At 45.4% G+C, this 19,294-nt stretch overlaps 1 protein-coding gene across 4 annotated transcripts in view; it reads right to left on the reverse strand.

Moving 5' to 3' along the window:
* Positions 1–19,294, reverse strand: part of PREX1 (phosphatidylinositol-3,4,5-trisphosphate dependent Rac exchange factor 1) — a 253,178-nt gene that overhangs the window by 204,936 nt on the left and 28,948 nt on the right. Inside the window, exon 1 of one of the 4 annotated variants that reach the window (XM_077335565.1) lies at positions 17,199–17,231. The exons of the other annotated variants lie outside the window; for them this stretch is intronic. Within the exon in view, the coding sequence (XP_077191680.1) occupies positions 17,199–17,216 (18 nt within the window). The 5' untranslated portion in view covers positions 17,217–17,231. Of the gene's footprint in view, positions 1–17,198; positions 17,232–19,294 lie in introns of those variants that run through there. 4 annotated transcript variants of the gene reach the window in all.

Below are 19,294 nucleotides of genomic sequence, written 5' to 3' on the forward strand. Positions count from 1 at the left end.
CGTGACCCTTTAATACAGTTCCTCGTGTTCTGGTGACCCCCCCCCAACCATCAAATTATGCAAGTGTTCTTTCACAGAAATTAAACCAAAACTGACCAATGACGTGAAGATCCATGGTTCATGATTGTATATAAATTGTTTTTTTTCCGGGGTTTCTCAGTTCAGTCCTACCTCTTGTCCCACCATGCCAACCTCACTCTTTTCCGCTGCTCCAAACAGACAAACGCTCTCTCTCTATCTACCCCACAAGGCTGTTGTGTGGATAGCGCTCTCCAGCCAAGCTGCTTGCCCTGCCACGACCCCTGTGAAAGGGTCATTCGACCCCCAAAGGGGTCCCGACCCCCAGGTTGAGAACCACTGGACTAGACTCTGAGGCAGACCTTTCATACAAAGAATACATCTGCTTTAGGGGACAATGTGAGTGGCAGAGGGGTCCCCATCCTCAGGTGGTAAGCTGGTCTTTGGACCAGGAGCATCTCCCAGTCACATGAAAGGCAACAAACCAAGTCACTAATAAGGGAAGAAGCTGTTGGCCTCATAAGGGAATTCCACTGATGATAAGGGAAGCAGAGGCAGAAACAAAGCCAAGAGCCTACGTTATCTTTTATTCATTTCATCCGAGCAGGAAATGCTTCACAAACACCCAGGAGTGTCTGGAGGGATCCCCACCATATTGGCTGTCTTGTGGAAAGCACAGTAGCATAATTGTGATGCCAAGCAGGCACGGGTTGAAAGTAGCTTGACACCATTTAGTGGCCTTCTCAGCCGGGAGGTTCTAAACCAGGCCAGAGTAAAACAGGCAAACACTGAACAGCCCTGGCACAACCAAGAAGATTTTGCATTTGCCTGGGATGTACTGCTGACATCAGCTACCCTCCAGGTGTGTCTTCCCAGCTAAAATAATCCAATAGATTTAATGCACAACCTTAATTCACAGCAACATTATAAATGTACAGCTGACCTTTGGCAGAACCCTGCAGCAGATCATGAACTGCCACCATTCCTGTGTAAATCGCACCTTTAGCAACCCTCTGGGCACAGTCTTAGGAAGAGACAAGTCTGAGCAGACACCTTGACTACTCAACCACACAGGAGCTGTCCACAGCACCAGAGACAGAATCACCAGACAGAAAAGGTGCACCTGAATCCTGATTGGAGGATGTTTCCTGTTCCTAAATTGGTTGGCATGGATTTCAAGGTAATGAATAAATCTACCAATCAAACATTAGGGATAAGGTCTAAATGCCTTCTCCAGTTTATAGAAAACTAAAGGGTTTAATCTCTTTTATTCTATGGCAGCTTTTCTCAACTTTTTTACCATTGAGAAACCCCTGAAACATTCTTCAGGCTTTGAGAAACACCGGAAGTGGCATAATTGTGCAGAATATGGTTAGGAAGCAGAGCTGTGTACGTGCCCACCCGGGGCCCGTCCCCTTCCCATCCCCCCCAGGCCACTTATTGGCCATTGGGTGGGGAGTCTGGTTGACATGGCCATATAGAGTTATATCACCCAATAAATGCTTACCAAATTTAAAGTATATAATTAATTAACTCCCACCCATTGAGGAAACCCTTCCAGGGCCATCAAGAAACCTCGGGGTTTCACGAAGCCCGTGCTGAAAAAGTCTGTCCTACGGGCTGTCAAAGTTCTGCATGATGCATTTTGTTCACGGATTTGATCATGTGTGGCCTCAACTCATCAAATAACCAGCTGCCTGATCACTAGAGCAGGGGTAGTCAACCTGTGGTCCTCCAGATGTTCATGGACTACAAGTCCCATGAGCCCATGCCAGCAAACACTGGCAGGGGCTCATGGAAATTGTAGTCCATGAACATCTGGAGGACCACAGGTTGACCACCCCTGCACTAGAGCATTTCCTCGGACTTCTTCGGAAGGTGATGGGCTCTCCTTTGAAGGTTTTAAAGGCTACATGGGCATCTGACAGTGATGTTGATTCTGTGAATTTAGGCAGCTCAGGAGAGGGAGGGAGGGCAGGAAAGGATTAGTCGGTGCTTGGCTTTTGTGGCCCTTTCTTGGATGCCCAAGGTCATGCCAATTGCATGAGTGAGGAAGGAATCATCCTCTGGGCCAGATTGGCGCAGGGATCCTAGTAGTTCTTTGCCTTCCTCTGGGAGTGGAGGGGATAGTTGTGAATTCCCTGCATTGTACAAGGGGTTGGACTAGATGACCCTTGAAGCTCCTTCCAACTCTATGTTTTTATGAGTTCATTGTTGACCATCATTGTCATTATTTAATCAAACAACATGCTAGGTACTGTGCCACAAATTTCAGGGTCCCTGCCCAGGGCTTTGTAAAATAAAAAGGAAACGGGTGAATGGAAAGGCGTGACAAGCTGTAACATTGAATTATATGAAGGATGAGTCCAGATGGGTGTTTAACTGGAAGCAAAGTCTAATTTACCCCTTGAGTATTTAGGATCTAGGAAAGTAAGACTACTCATTCCTCCCAGCACAAAGGGTGACAGTTGAACAAAGCAAGAGAGATGGATACTGAGAACGGCAAAGAGACACCAAGTTTACTCCGGAGAGAAGTTGGCACAGAGGATTGAAATGAATACGGTGTGAGCTGATAGCGGGCACAGAGAGACCAGGGCAAGAGATCTCTGAGTGACATCATGACATCTTGCCCTCAGCACATGCATTGTTAAAGAAACGGCCGCCTTTCGTGCTGACATTCAGACAGCAACCTGTTTTTAAAGTGTGAGTCTCCAGAGTAGGTGTTCCCACCGAGCCTGCAAGAGCCTCTCTGCACAATCCATTCATCCAGTGATCCTCACTTGTTATGCATGTGCTGCAAATCTTCCAGCAAGGCTGCATTTCCATTGCACCAGTCGTATTTTCCTAGCAATCAAAATGCCAATACTGAATACATAAAATTGTTCCCCAGGGAAATACAAGCATGGCGGCTTTGACTATTCCACAGCATGCCATTGTATAATATAATGTGTGGGGCAACAAGTGATGGCATCCACACCTTTTTCTAAAACAAAGATGACCTCCCAATCATTAAGTTTTCCATAATATCACCCTCCGGCTCCTTTTGCAGCCGCTGGGTTTAAATGTTCATTATTCCTTGGAAGCTGTGTGCTTCTGCTGCCCTGAGAGAAACAGCAAAGCCAGCCAGATAAAGGGGCTGCAGGAGAACAGCCACCTCTCACATCAAATGTGCAAAACCAGGAAGCAAAACCAACATTATCCGAAGGACTGGCTAAAATGGAATTTGAACAGTGATGGCCACAGGAATACCTTTAAAAGGGGGATAGGATAGATTCATGGTGGATAAGTCTATCTATGGCTACTGGGAACCTCCACATTTAGAGGCACTGATCCTCTAAATCAGGGGTAGTCAACCTGTGGTCCTCCAGATGTCCATGGACTACAATTCCCATGAGCCCCTGCCAGCGTTTGCTGGCAGGGGCTCATGGGAATTGTAGTCTATGGACATCTGGAGGACCACAGGTTGACTATCCCTGCTCTAAATCCCAGAACCAGGAGGCAACATCAGAGGAAGGTCTCCATCTCTAAGTCCTTTTGTTGGCCGTCCAGAGGAACCGCTTGGCCACTGTGTTAAGACAGAACGCTGGACTAGATGGACCATTGGTCTGAGCCAGCAGGGCTCTTCTTCTGTTCTTATGAAGACCTTGACCTCTAAGCCCTGCTGTTGGCCATCCAGAGAAACTGGTTGTCTATTATGTGAAACAGGATGCTGGACTAGACGGACCAGTGGTCAGATCCAGCAGGGTTCTTCTTCTGTTCTTAACAACTTCTTGTGTTCTTAACAACTGATAAGCTTCTGAGGATGGAAAGCTAACATTCAACAGTGTTGGCCCCCAATTCTTACTATTCTTTTCACTCTGGGCAAGTACTGCTGCATGAGTTACTCGGCAAAACAGCTGCTAAGGAGGACCCTGTCTTGACGAAGGGTGAATCTGACAGCGTACCTCTGGCCCCAACCCTGAAATGTGAGATCTCCCTCAAAGCCATTGACCAGGCATCTGCTACATCGTATCGGATCATGCTAACAGATTTGAGAAACAGATTTCACAAAACGGCACCATCTGGATCCGTTTTGCAACCTCGTCCAGGCTGGCTGGCACAATGGCAGTGCTACAAATGTATTTGTAAAACCTGGAGTACTCAGGCAGACCTGGCAAAGCAGCACAAAGAGAAATAAAACGTACAATTTACAGTAGGAAGGGGCAATCTCGTGCGAGCTTATTCTTCGAGGAGGACAGTGACATGACTAAGAGATTGCATGCATGGACAGTTAGGTAGTAATAACAAAATCAGCATCAGCTCTGGGAACTTGGAGAATGATAGACTAAGACCTAGGAGAACCAGGTTGGAAGTCTTGCTGGGTGCCCTCAGGCCAACCGTTCCCTCTCAGCCAGACCTACCTCACTGGGTTGATGTTCGTAGAATCATAGAGTTAGAAGGAAAAGGATCTGGAGGTCTTGGAGGACCAGACACTGAACATGAGTCAGCTTTGTGACTCGGTAGCTAAAAAGGCAAATGGAATTTTGGGCTGTATTAAAAGAAGTATAGTGTCCAGATCACGTGAGGTAATGTTCTGTCTTTACGCTGCTCTGGTAAGAAGAAGAAGAAGAAAAAGGTAGGTAGTTGTGAGTTCCTGCACTGTGCAGGGGGTTGGACTAGATGACCCTGGAAGTCCCTTCCAACTCTATGATTTTATGAAGGGATCTCCAGGGTCATCTAGTCCAACCTCCTACAGAATGCAGGAAATTCACAACTAGCTGCCCACCACAGTGACCCCAATTCCATGTCCAAATGATATCCCCCCCCCCCAAAAAAAAAGAACCAGAATCCCTGGCCAGTCTAGCCTGGAGGAAATTCGCCTCCCGACCCCAAAGTGACAATCATCATTTTCTTGGACATGCAAGAAAAGTCCACAAGAGCCAAGCTCAGATACAATCCCTTCTTCCAAGCCATTTATAATCTGCCTAAATTCACAGAATCATCATTTCTGAGAGGTGGCTCTCTAGCCTCTGCTTAAAAACTTCCAAGGAAGGAGAACTCCCGAGGAAGTTTGTTCCACTGAGGAACTGATCAACTGTCTGGAACGTCTTCCGGATGTTTACCCAAAAATTCTTTTGAATTAATTTCAGCCCACTGGTTCTCATCTGGACCTCTGGGGCAACAGAAAACAACTGTGCTCCATCCTCAATATGGCATCCTTCAAGTATCTGAAGATGGCTCTCATATCACCTCTTAGTCATCTTATCTCCAGGCTAAACGACCAAGCTCCCACAAACTTTCCTCCTACGTCTTGGTCCCCAAACCCCTCACCATTTTCACTGCCATCCTCTGGACGCGCTCCAGTTTGTCTACATCCTTCTTCAATCGTGGTGCCCAAAACTGAACACAGTGCTTTAAGTGAGGTCTAACTAGAGCAGAGTAAAGCAAAACCATCACCACGTGTTGTTAGGATAAAATGGAAGATGAACCATGTGGACATCCACTTTAGGTCCTCATTGCAGAGAGAATGGAAGGAGTAAATATCTGAATAAATAAATGAGCGCTCTGCTAATTCTGCTTTCACTACAATAATACTCTAACCCAGTACTATACCAGAATTTATCCAGCAACATATTCTACGAACACATCCATAGCTGATGGAGTTGCTAAGAACAAAGATGAGCAGTCTGCTACAAGCCCTTGTTTCTTAAAGGAGAAATATGGGATATATTAGCAGAAGAATGGACAGGAAGAAATTTTGTTCCTGTAGCAATTTACAGCACATGCAGAGATTGCCATCTGATACATGCTCAAAGTTTTTATATCACAGCTGCTGCTTTGTCGGTCCCAGAGAATGACATCACCTACAGATTAGGGGCCTGTTTTGACCGTGCAGAGTTAAGAGAAATCCTCTGGACCCCCATCAAGCTTTGCTGGTCTGAGCAGGGGCAGCCATGCCCACAGGGGAAAGTCAAAGTTTGTGCATGCAGAAGTCACAGGGATGCTTCAAAAATGGGCAAGGAGCATATGACAACCCTATCGTGAGTTGGTGAAGAAAAAATAATCACTTGATCTGTTTTGTATTGTGGCAGATCATTTCCATGCTGCAGAAGATCATCATAGAATCATAGAGTTGGAAGGGGCCATACAGGCCATCTAGTCCAACCCCCTGCTCAACGCAGGATCAGCCCAAAGCATCCTAAAGCATCCAAGAAAAGTGTGCATCCAACCTTTGCTTGAAGACTGCCAGTGAGGGGGAGCTCACCACCTCCTTAGGCAGCCTATTCCTGATATTCCTGAAAAATTTTCCTGATATCTAGCCTATATTGTTGAACTTGTAGTTTAAACCCATTACTGCGTGTCCTCTCCTCTGCAGCCAACAGAAACAGCATCCTGCCCTCCTCCACGTGACAACCTTTCAAATACTTAAAGAGGGCTATCATGTCCCTTCTCAACCTCCTTTTCTCCAGGCTGAACATTCTCCAGGCTGAAAAGCAAGGGCTCCTCCTAATCTGGCGAGCCAGGTTTTATCCCCAGGTCTTTCACATGCAGCCAGCTGGGTGACCTTGGGCTAGTCACAGTCCTGATAGTGCTGTTCTGACTGAGCAGTCCTGTCAGAGGTCTCTCAGCCTCATCTACCTCACAGGGTGTTTGTTGTGGTGAGAGGAAGGAAAGGTGATGGTAAGCCGCACTTAGACTCCTTCGGGCAGTGAAAAGTGTGGTATAAAAACCAACTTTTCTTCTGCGTCTTTTTATGTCACTTTGTTTGGCTTCCTTATTCACAGACAGTTCCTTCCCATGACTTTTCAATAGCATGTAACATAGTGGCTAATCTCCCAACTGAATCAGCTATTGACTCCTAACGGGTCACCTGACTATTTGATAAAATGCTACCTGGTAAATTTGCAAATATGTATCTCTGTCACTTTATATCATTTGCAGTGATAATTCATAGACTAGCAACACGGTTCAAATTATACTTCCTCAGAAGGAAAGCCCACCAGCTTCAGTGAGGCTTATCCGTAACTACGCACAAGATTACAGCCTTAGAAAAGTGATTCATGCAGTCAAGCCAATGGAAAAGCAAATACGCCAGAGAGCGATCAACCTGCCCACATATTCTGTGAAAGTGAATAATCCAGAGGAATCCAGAGGAATTGAAGAGAGTTTAAATGCTACTGAAATTAACAGGGCTAAATGCTGAGCTGATTTCAGAAGGACACATAGACGATTGAGATGTCATAATCATCATATCACATAAAAACTACACGGTCCTTCCAGCGATGTGCCGCTCTGATTGGCCCTCACTGGGGGACATGCTCCAAATAGGGTTACAACCTCCTTTCTTCCCACTCTCCTCTTGCCACTGCCAAATCCTACTCCTACCTGTATTACCACTTCTTTTTCTTCTTGCCACTTATTGTGGCCACCACTACCTTCTCACTCTGTGGCTACTCTTCACTTTAAAAAAAATATCCATCAGTGTGGTATTGCTAGGCAATCCCTAATGCTAGTCATTATTGCATGACATCTTTGAACATTTTTTATGTTGCAGTATATGCAAAAGCTCATGGTCTTTGCTTCATGTCAGAGAGTTAATCCCTCTTAATTTTAACTCTCTGGGTTTTTCTGCAAATCACAGCTTCCCCTCATGCCTGTAGGGCAGCCTTTCTCAACTTTTGCACCATTGAGAAACCTATGAAACATACTTCAGGCTGCAAGAAACCCCAGAAGTGCTGCAATCATGCAGAATATGGTTGGGAAGCATTGCTGTGGACATGCCCAGCCAGAGCCCCTCACCTTCCCACACCTCTGGGCCAACCATTGGCCATTTTGAGAGGGGTGGGCAGGTCAACATGAACATGTTGTTGTTGTTGTTAGGTGCGAAGTCGTGTCCGACCCATTGCGACCCCATGGACAATGATCCTCCAGGCCTTCCTGTCCTCTACCATTCCCTGGAGTCCATTTAAGTTTGCACTACTGCTTCAGTGACTCCATCCAGCCACCTCATTTTCTGTTGTCCCCTTCTTTTGCCCTCAATTGCTCCCAGCATTAGGTTCTTCTCTAGGGAGTCCTTTCTTCTCATGAGGTGGACAAAGTATTTGAGTTTCATCTTCAGGATCTGGCCTTCTAAGGAGCAGTCAGGGTTGATCTCCTCTAGGACTGACCGGTTTGTTCGCCTTGCAGTCCAAAGGACTCGCAAGAGTCTTCTCCAGTACCAGAGTTCAAAAGCCTCAATTCTTTGACGCTCGGCCTTCCTTATGGTCCAACATTTATTAAATATTTGTTAAACGTTAATTAACTCCCTCCCAACTGGGAAACCCTTCCATGCCCATCAGGAAACCCCAGTGTTTCAGGAAAGCTTGACTGAGAACGCCTGGCACAGGGCCATCTCCCCTTTCGATAACTGCGCCTCTCATACAATTTTTTGAGCTATGCTCTGAAACTTACATAAATCAGAATTAAATATGATGCGTATGTTGTGGCCCTTTTGTGTTGTTATTATTTTGTTGCTGCCTTTACTGCATGGTGCCTGATTTTAATCACTAACTGTACATCTGCTTGGTCAGCCGTTAAAAGTAGAGGCATTTTAGTTCCCCGTTAATGGAAAGGCATAAATAAAATGCCATCAATCAAACTGAGTGGAAGATATATTCCAAACTAAACATGTACCCCTGCAAGTTTGGTTAGCCACCAACTACAGGGATGCGGTACTTCTTACCGGAAATACTTTTGGCTGACGTAAGTGAACCAGTGGACGCTAATGCTGGGAAAATACATATGTTCCTAGAAAGAAATATGACTAGTTCTAAAGCCTAACTAATATTCTCAAGATGTTGCCTATCTTCTTAAAGCTCTGCCTCAGAAAATGTGGGGGATGCAGGACACCTGAAGACTGATTTGAGAAAACTGATCTATAGGGGGAGATTATCCTCAGACCAGCCAAGCCCTAGATATCCTTTGCAAAGGGGTTGGATTCCGCAGGGCTGCTCTTGTGTTAAAGGTAAAGGTAAAAGTATCCCCTGTGCAAGCACCGAGTCATGTCTGACCCTTGGGGTGATGCCCTCCAGCGTTTTCTTGGCAGACTCAATACGGGGTGGTTTGCCAGTGCCTTCCCCAGTCATTACCGTTTTACCCCACAGCAGCAAGCTGGGTACTCATTTTACCAACCTCGGAAGGATGGAAGGCTGAGTCAACCTTGAGCTGGCTGCTGGGATAGAACTCCCAGCCTCATGGGCAGACAGCTTCAGACAGCATGTCGCTGCCTTACCACTCTGCGCCACAAGAGGCTCTTGTATTATGGTCAGTTAAAGAAAAAAAAAGCATAAGCATCCGTCAGCCTTGCTGGTTCCTTCCTTTTCAAACTCCAACAAGCAGCTGGACATTCTGCAGCTTAGCAAAAAGACAGAGAGACAGAGAAGGCTGCTTGGTCCAGCAGCTACCACCGTTTCCATCACCAGTTAGACATTCTGGCAAAGAAGAGAGACCAGAGGCAGCTAGGCCAGTTCATGGCCACTGGTTCTATCATATGAGAAATCCAGAGGTCATTAAGTCCCTGCCTGACAAGCCTGGGCCTCATCATCACATCCAATAGCAAATGTGTGGTCCTAAACAGAGTTAGACCCTTCCATTGAAGTCAATGGGCTTAGAAGGGTGTTCTCTTCTTGGGGTTACAAAGGCAAATGGCTCATTCCAATAATGAAAGCAGCAAAACCAGGCAATCCCCTTACAAGGGAGGGAGTTGTACAGACTTGGCTCCGCACTTTTGAACTAAGAATAACGTTTTTGTAAATTAATCAAAAGAATTTCCCCCATGCACAGAACCATCTGATTAGAGATAGGCATACTCAGGAGGCACAGAAATGTTAGAAGTGACTGACAGTTCCAAGAAGAAGGGGGGGCGCGGGGGAACAGACAGTGATGGGGAAGTCAACCTGCCTAAATCCTTGAGAGCTTATAGCAGGGGTAGTCAAACTGCGGCCCTCCAGATGTCCATGGACTACAATTCCCACGAGCCCCTGTCAGCATTCGCTGGCAGGGGCTCCTGGGAATTGTAGTCCATGGACATCTGGAGGGCCGCAGTTTGACTACCCCTGGCTTATAGAATTCTGAAAAGACTGGTTCCAAGAGATTGATCTCTCTTTCTATCCCCCAACGCTACTATATCTAATAGTCAAGTGGGTGGTGAAAATAGAAAAAGAGGTTGCCAACAGTTAAGACTCATGTTCTTACGGATTTGCGTGATCCCCAGATATTCATATTCAGATGCGTACGCATGTGCACACGCACACACTCCAACTGGAAGTTTGGTTGTTTTATTTTTTTAAGAGGCTTGATGGATCTGCACACGCTAAAGGAGGCAAGGAATATCAAAAGCAGCTGAGAACACTTGGAGATGTCAGGGGACAGATGGAGATACCTAAGAAAATATCTCTTCTGCGTTTAAAAAAATCACACACCCCTAAAAGAGTCAGATAAGGCAAGAGCATTCTTGTTGGCCCTGGAACTCTTCAGTAACTGTGAAATAGTTAAAGGAAGGAAAAGAAATGGAGACATTGGCCTGATAAAGACCGGAGAGTTTATAGAAACATGGAGGGAGGGGAAGAATTTCTTTAGTTCCTTCCGCAAGATTTTATGATTCTTTGTATGGCGCTGTCTCATAAAACCCTAATTCCTTTTGTTTATCTGTACTTCCTTATATTGCAGAACATCCTGTTAGTGTTCTGCATCTCCTCTTGGAAAAATTAACACAGAGTGTCCCTTACTCAAAGTGTTCCTAATACCCCTCTCTTACTAGAGAAAGTATTATTGGGCGCGTGTGGGGCAGGGAGAGATGGCCTAGCAACAGGGTAAAGCATTTTTAAAGATTAGCCTGGCCCAAAGTGTCCGCCACAAGATCAGAAGCAAAATGTAAGAGAAATTCATAATTAGAACAATGCATCAGGGCAAGCTGCAGTAACAAGAAAGGCATCAATACAGATATAACCACCCTCTCCTAACCAGCAAAAAGTGCCAGTAAAATGAGTCCCAATCCATAAGGGAAAGGTCTTTTAAAGAGACAGCTTCTGTTCCTGTTCAGGAAGAACAGGTCAATCACATAAACTGGCCTATATAATGTGCTCAGCAACATGTTTTACGAAGTTTCTTACCCGCCAAAATTCTGCCTGTCTGTCTTTCTCTCTGCTTCAAACCTTATTGATCAATTTATTTAGCCTCTAACCAAACTGGTCAGCCTTTCCAGAATGCCCGCGGTCCCATGGCCAAAGGTCACCGCAACCTTACAAACCCACACACAAATCGCTAAGTGACATAACAATAACATCGGAACAAAGAAGTTATGACATATGCCCTTGACAGCAGACAGTATTGATTAAAAACTCCCTGAGTAATTTGGCTGACACCACCACAAATGAGGCAACTGGGGGTTTTGTTGTTGTTGTAATCAAATGTTTTTTATTAGTCAGGATGCTTATTGCTGCATGGGCCAATATAGATGCCTGGATGCTATGCGGAACAAAGTGCTTCCCTTCTGTTGTCTGAAAACCCAACACAATGAAGTGGGAAGTAAAACTAGCAATACAAAATTGATGTAGATGAATCTAGCTAGGGAACAAGCAGAGAACCAGTAGGCATAAGAAAACCACCTGGTATAGCTTTATTGCAGAGGATAAATTTTTGCCAAGTCTATACATACTTGGCCAGCAATTCCAAGATAGAATAAGATTCTTTAATATAGGTGAGCAGGAGTGAGGTATCCTTCATTAATCCAGCAACAGTTGAATATATCTGCAAGGAAACTTCATGCTTGGCTCAGCCTCTGAGGCCTTTCCTCTACTCGGGAACAAGAATCTGAGGTTCTACCACCTCTGCAAGCCCTCTTCACTCACTTTTATGCTCTCTCTTTAAAAAAAAAAAAAAAAAGACCAAGGATACATTTGGAGACCATCCAACAAAATTGTGGTTCTGCCATATTGCTAGCTCTCAGCTAAAGTGGGGGCAGCAAGCAGCTCTGGCTTGCTTTTTTAGATGCCCAGCTAGCTCATGATGTTGACATAACATCTGTCTTCCAGAAGACTCTTATTGAGAGCTCTCCCAGGTCCTGCAGATCTTGACCTCTACGGAATACCTGGAAGCCTGTTATCTTTGATCCTATAGTTCTTTGGATCCTGGACCCTGTTGGTGGTGGCCAGTGGCAAACAAGCCCCATGTAAACCTCAGTCAAAGCTCTACAGACGTATGGTACCATCCTAAGTGCAATTATACCTTTCTAAATATGCTGGCACCCAAGGGCTTAGAAGGATGTACTTGTAACTCTACATGGGATTGATGTGCAAGCCACTTTTTCACTTATGATTTAGCAACTAACTGAGTTAAATGAAGGATACCATAACTGTGTATCATTAAGCCACAACTGATTCATGGCTTTTCAAGGCAAGAGATGAACAGGGGTAGTTTGCCATAGCTTTCCTCTGCATAAGGTAAAGGTAAAGGTATCCCCTGTGCAAGCACTGAGTCATGTCTGACCCTTGGAGTGACACCCTCTAGCATTTTCTTGGCAGATTCAATACAGACTGGTTTGCCATTCCCTTCCCCAGTCATTACCGTTTTACCCCCCAGCAAGCTGGGTATTCATTTTACCAACCTCGGAAGGATGGAAGGCTGAGTCAACCTTGAGCCGGCTGCTGGGATCGAACTCCCAGCCTCATGGTCAGAGCTTCAGACAGCATGTTGGCTGCCTTACCACCCTGCGCCACAAGAGGCTCCTTCCTCTGCATAGCAACCCAAATTTACCTTGGTGGTCTCCCATCCAAGTATCAACCAGATCCAAAACTGCTATGCTTCCATCTGACAAAAACCAAGCTACTGAAGGCTATTCAGGTTGCTAAACAAAGAATATGGCTCACAGAAAACCACCTATGAATACAGTGTTGAATCATATATTCTGTTTTTATCCAAACCACTTCTATTTCCGTAGCACTTTTAGAAAATTTGTCCCAGCAAGAATTTCTGAGACAATCATCATGTACACACTGATCAGTTGATAGTGAAATAACAAACTACCACAACAATTGGTACATGAAGACAGCCAGAAGGAAAATGCAGGGGGGGGGTGAAGATTAAACCACAACAAAACATCTATTCTGTATGATTTCTTGTCCAGACACCTCCCAGTGGTCCTGGTTTTGTCCCCATTTGAACTCTGTGGGCAAATACTGTAAGTTACTGTAACTCATTTTATTGCATGTTTTGATGATTGTTCGGATTATGACTTCCCATATGGGCTCAGGGCAGTATTAAATATTATATTATTATTACACACAGATGTTACAAAGGAATGGTTGTCTTCCACTCTGGACCCAGAATATTTATTTGATTTGATTTCTGGCCTGCCACTCTCATACAATGGCTCGTGGCGGGTTACAATGCCCTCATTAAAAATCCCATTAAAACACCCATTAAAAGGACAGACCGATACAATATATATAGAATATAAAATACACAGCAACGGGCAATAAATAAAACAAGCTCCACGCCCAAGACTGATACCCACTATCAGGGAGGAGAGAGGGCCTAGCTGGCAATGCCCAGGTGCCACACCAGCCCTGGGAGAGGGGGTGTGATCTTCCTCACTGCCCTGGCCTCAATCAAAGACCGGGCAGAAGAGTATAAAGGTTAAGAGGAATGGACTCCAATCTGGAGAATCAAGTTTGATTCCCACTCCTCCACATGGACTCTCTCAGCCCACCTACCTCACAAGGTACCTGTTGTGGGAAGAGGAAGGGAAGGCAATTGTAAGCCACTTTGAGACTCCTTAAGGTAGAGAAAAGCAGGGTATAAAACTCAAGTTCTTAAAATCCTTAAAGTCAAGGGGGAAAGTCACCGAGCTAAACCCCAGTATTAATTACAACTGAAATAAGACAGACGGGCTTATAGTTTTCAGTATTATCTGAAGCGTGAGGAAAGACAAATAATAAAGAGAGGGAAGGAGACGTCTGACCTATCTAGTAGGTTTGCAGTCCCAAAGGAAGAACTTCGTAGAAATCAAAATGAACAAAAAAATCTCATTAAAAGCTAAGTGTTGCCATAGTATTAAACAATGAAAAGGAAGAATGGGCAACATCTTGTAGCAACACATAAAGCAGATGTTCATAATCCTTTAATATTAAATAATGCATTAGCTGTGTAGACAAGATGGCTCATCATATTAATGTGACATGATTTTTAACAAGGCAGGTGTCCCATTAACTCATAAGAGATTTTCCATTTAGGTCATTGGTGGATGGTTTGAATCTGTGTGTGTCTGTCCTATTTATCTCATTTCTATATTTAGCAAAGCATAAACAAAAAAAAAATAGCTGTTTACTATTTGTTGTATTTGTCTAACTAGGGATCACATCTTACCCCAACTTCCACCAAGGAGCTGAGGGTAACAGGCATTGTTTTTTTAAAAATTCATTCCCACCCACCCAAGAACCCTGTGAGGTAAATTAGGCTCAAAAAGACTGAGGAGTCTGGAGTGACCCAATGTGCTTCATGGCTTAGCAGGAATTCGAACCTGTTTAATATAATATCCCTGGAGAAGAGCCTAATGCTGGGAGCGATTGAGGGCAAAAGAAGAAGGGGACGACAGAGAATGAGGTGGCTGGATGGAGTCACTGAAGCAGTAGGTGCAAACTTAAATAGATTCCGGGGAATGGTAGAAGACAGGAAGGCCTGGAGGATCATTGTCCATGGGGTCGCAATGGGTCGGACACGACTTAGCACCTAACAACAACAACAAATATAATATCTATTTGCCTAATACCAACCACCATGTATTTTCCAATTTTCACTTTATATTTGATAATCTACTTCTCCCTATACCTTTCTCACTCAACAGCTAAAACATAATGAGTGGGATCGGGAATAATTTTTCTTCTAATAGAAGGGGAAGGGCAATTTCTACTGATTTTTCCCATTCTGTTATCAGACTCCCCTTGTGTCATTCCTCAGGGTTCCCTATCCTCCAGGTAGGTCTGCCAAGCAGGATGGATGGAGATCTCCTCGAACTGCAATTGATCTTCAGGTTACAGAGATCAGTTCACCTGAAGATAATAACCACTCTGGAAAGCGGATTCCAGGCCACTGATATCCCCTCCCCTCCCCAAACTCCACCCCCAAAATCTCCAGGAATTCTTAACCTGGAGCTGGCAACCCTAGTTCCAGGAGCAGCACTTCATGGAAAACAGGAAGAGGCAGGAAATTCCATTCTGCTGACAGAAAATTCAGTCTAGATCAGGGTTTCCGCAACCAGGGTTCAGCAGGAGCTTGGGGATGGGGTGTCCCACACACACACCTGCCACCTTAATGGGCTCAGCCTCAAGCTAAGGACCCAGTCCATTGCTACCCTCCTCCCCTCCAAGCATGAGTGAATTCTCTCATGGTTTCTATACCTGTAGGGCGGTGGAGCCTGAATGTCTACTCCCACCTTAAACCTTTTCCTTGTCTCCTCCCTCAATCTTCCTTGAGCCTGCCTGTTAATGAGGGTGACGATGCTTTTGGTGGCATGCAGTTTCAGGGTGCAGGGAGGTGTGGCCAGTTGACCTCACTTCCGGGGCTCCTCAAAGCCTGAAAAATTACTTCAGGGGCTACTCTATGGTATAAAGGTTGAAAAAGGCTGGTCTAGATTCAACTCAAAATTGTCACAAGGAAGAACTTCACACCCTGTGAGGTTGCCCCATCACCACAAGATCCCAGAGATACTTTCTTCAGCAAATTCACACCCTGTAGAATATTTTCAGCCGTGACTGTTGGTTAAAACTTCCTCCCCAAGTGTCATGTTGTTGTATTACACACAGATGTAAGAGATATCTCTAGGATAACTGGTGTAAATATGTGAGTTCGCTGCCAGCCTACAGACAAAGAGTAAGAATCCATGAAAGGAAGAATGAAGCTGCTGGGTAGAAACATCATAAATATTCAACTCCTGGAAAAATATGCAGGACTGCTCTTCATAACTCATTCCAGACCCACCCAGAATTTGAATCTCGGCATTTGAATTTGAAGTTGGTACCACGCATCAATGGACGACGCATATAAAGTTATTCTTGCTATGCAAACAGAAGAGGTGGATATTAATCTCCGGTAATGCCCCAGACACCCACTACCTCAAATAATGGCTGCTACAGTAAATCTAGCTGGTAACAAAGGTAAGAGTGAAAACAGACATTGACAGAAAATACATTTATAGTTTAATAAATCTCAGGGGGAGGACAAATCTGGAACTAACTGCCGTTCTGAGGCATTGAGTAGAAGCAATGTATTATGGGACCAGCCCAAGGAAAATGCTAATGTTTCCTACCATGCAAGAATGCTCAGCCAATTACTTTTGGAAAACACATGGCATCTATCTCCCGGGGTTTTGGGGGGGTCCTTTTTGCCTGGGCATATCTGGCTTGTGCAGGACAACAAGTGCCACTCTCACAGCAGCCTGACCCTATGCACTACCAGCACCTATGGGAGTCCTTTGACTCCACTTTCTCCTGGGCTCTTTGAGTGCCCCAGACCACTTCACACATGTCAGAAATGCAGAAGCCGCCATATGTGAACGAGAAGGTATATTAATGGCATAGATTTAAAACAGATAAATTAAATCGGATTTGCTTCATACAGACAGCAAGCAACTTCTGAGCCTGACCGCAAGAAAGTACCACATTTCCCTGCTTAGGCCAGCTTACTCCTTGCTCAGCAGTTAAAAACAGAACTGCAAAATCAAGGAGGTTGATTATGAACATATGCAGCTGCCTTACACCAAGTCAGGTCACTGGTTCCACTATCCCAGTCTTGCTTCCTCAGACTAGCGACATCCAGATCTCTAAGCCAGGGGTGGCTAAACTGTGGTTCTCCAGATGTTCATGGACTACAATTCCCATGAGCCCCTGCCAGCAGGGGCTCATGGGGATTGTAGCCCATGGACATCTGGAGAGCCACAGTTTGGCCACCTCTGCTCTAAGACTACAAGCAAAAAACCTTCCCCAGATCTACTACCCTAGGTCCTTTAAGTCTGCAGGTCCCAGGCTTTTTATCAAAGCATGATAAGCATGGGGCACGGTGAAGAGCCTCCCATACCCTCAACAGCTCCTTTATCCATCACACCCTTTTGTACCCTGCTTGGGCTTGCAAAGCCTCAGAACTGGGGTGAAAAGGGGGGCTTGCAGCACCTGTTTCTTCATCTCCATAAGGTCTTGCCTGGCCAGACTGGAAGACAAGAGAGCACTGCCATCCCCTCACCAGCCTGCTTCTAGGTCCCATATGAAGCTGCTCAATCAATTCCTCTGAAGCCTTGCATCTCCTGAGACCTCAGGGGAATCTCTGCCTGCACCTGCAGCCTCTTTCCCCCTTCCCATTGCCCCAGCTGGGCTAAACAGGCAGCAGCTGTTGGCAGTGATTGAAGTGAGCCTTAAAAGGCCTAGTTGCAGAGTCCCACCTTCTGCTGTAGGGTTTGGCAGCTGGGGGCTGGGGTTGCCTTCAAGGGCCCATGCCATGCCCCCCTACTGCTGGTGGGGTTCCCTGCGGGTTCCCAATTAAACACCCTGGGGTCAATTTTGGGGCAGCTCTGGCAACAAGGGTGGGCCTGCTCCTGGAAAGTTACGCACCAAATTTACTTGAGTTGGTGATCCACTATGGGAGGCAAAGAGGTTGTACAAATTAATAAAACTGCAAAAACCTGCAACCCAGTTTCGCAGGCTTTGCAATCAACTTCTGAGGCTAAGCGGACAGGAGCTGAAATGGGGGCCGGAGGGTGGGTTATTTTGCCTGTGAGCCTGAGGGGGTCTCAGATTTTGATTGAACTGGGAAGAGTAGGGAATGATGCTTAATCTTCCCCTCCAGCTTTGTTGTCACTTATAAAATGCTGCTTCAAATATGGTAAACTGAAAGATCATGAAGAGATTTAGATATCTTTCCCCCCTGCAAAAAAAAATATCTGACAAAAGACAGCTGCTATTTCAAAGTTTTAAAAATCTTCTTTTGTGTCAAACAAACAGAAAGCTTCTGGCAAGGATGGGAGTTGTGGTATGCAAAGAAATGCCCACCTAGCCCAGCTCTTGTTTCAGGGCTGATTGAAGAAAGATGTGGCAAGACAACACTCAGTAAACTGAACTCCACATAATTTGAGACAGCTTTTTAAAAAAGGAGTGCTTTGGAAACATAAATTTTAGCCCCCCCCCTCACCCAATTAGAACTCCCCCAAAGAAAGTAATATTGCAGGCAAGTAGAGTTGGGGGGAAAGTGTTAGTAAGATCCACTGAGACATGAATAAGTCCTTTTTACTTCCTCGTATTAATGTAGCCCAGTGCTGCCTATGATACTCTGAATTACAGGTTTAAGTGGGAGTCCTGAGAAATTTGTGTAGCGCTTCAGCAATCAGCACAATACATCTCCACACACACCCCCTCCCGGCCTGCTGACTGCCTGCTAAGGAGTTTTGTCCTGGACCTGCTAACAAGCTGGCCAGCCCCCGCCCACCCCACTTCAGCCCCACTTCATCCGGCTGCGAGCTGCAGCCCAAAGCCACCTTAAGCTGCCTGGCGAGGGGCCAGGGGAGAGGGCCCTTTCAAGGCCCGTTCTTAGGAACGGGCTTTGAAGCTAATACAATAATATTTCTGAAATTATCTTGCTGGTGCGAGAGAGTGGATGTAAAGGACAGGCATTATTCCCAGTCAATTTCACATCTCAGCCAAGCACGGGACTCAAGTCAAAGGTCTCATCAGACCCTCTGGCATCCTCAAGCTATCCTGGAGTGCCCTCGCCCACATCCCGTGCCAATAGCTACTTTTGTGTGCCTCCAAATTGGCACCCCCCACTACCATTCCAACGAATTTCCAAGGCATAAAATAAAATGCTTTTGTTTATTTACAGCTCAGAGTAGCAAGTAATATGGCCAGCAGTAGTCTAATGTGGAACGCTTCAGGATTTGCAGCCAGAAGAAGGCCAGAGCACCTTGTTTTGATTTCTTCGTCTGGTGTTTGTCCCTTTTTGTTCTTGTACATTCCTGTTCTGCTCCGTATATCTGCAGTTCAAGACCAGTACAGGAAAGAGGACTGTTTGGAGGGCCATATGCTTTAATAAGAGCTAAAGCGTTTTTTGCTGAAAAATTACAACCACTGCAGTTTTGGCGTGGTGAAGCTCTCCCTCCAACCCGTTTAAGTTTCACCTTCTTGCAGTAAAGTTGGTCCATGTCAGAAATTATGCTACGTAAGTCTTTTTCCCCCATTTTAAAAATATGGATGTTATCAATCCCATTTTTATTCCACTC

Source organism: Paroedura picta, chromosome 4 (assembly GCF_049243985.1).
Source record: "Paroedura picta isolate Pp20150507F chromosome 4, Ppicta_v3.0, whole genome shotgun sequence".
In the NCBI taxonomy this organism is placed as follows: Eukaryota; Metazoa; Chordata; class Lepidosauria; order Squamata; family Gekkonidae; genus Paroedura; species Paroedura picta.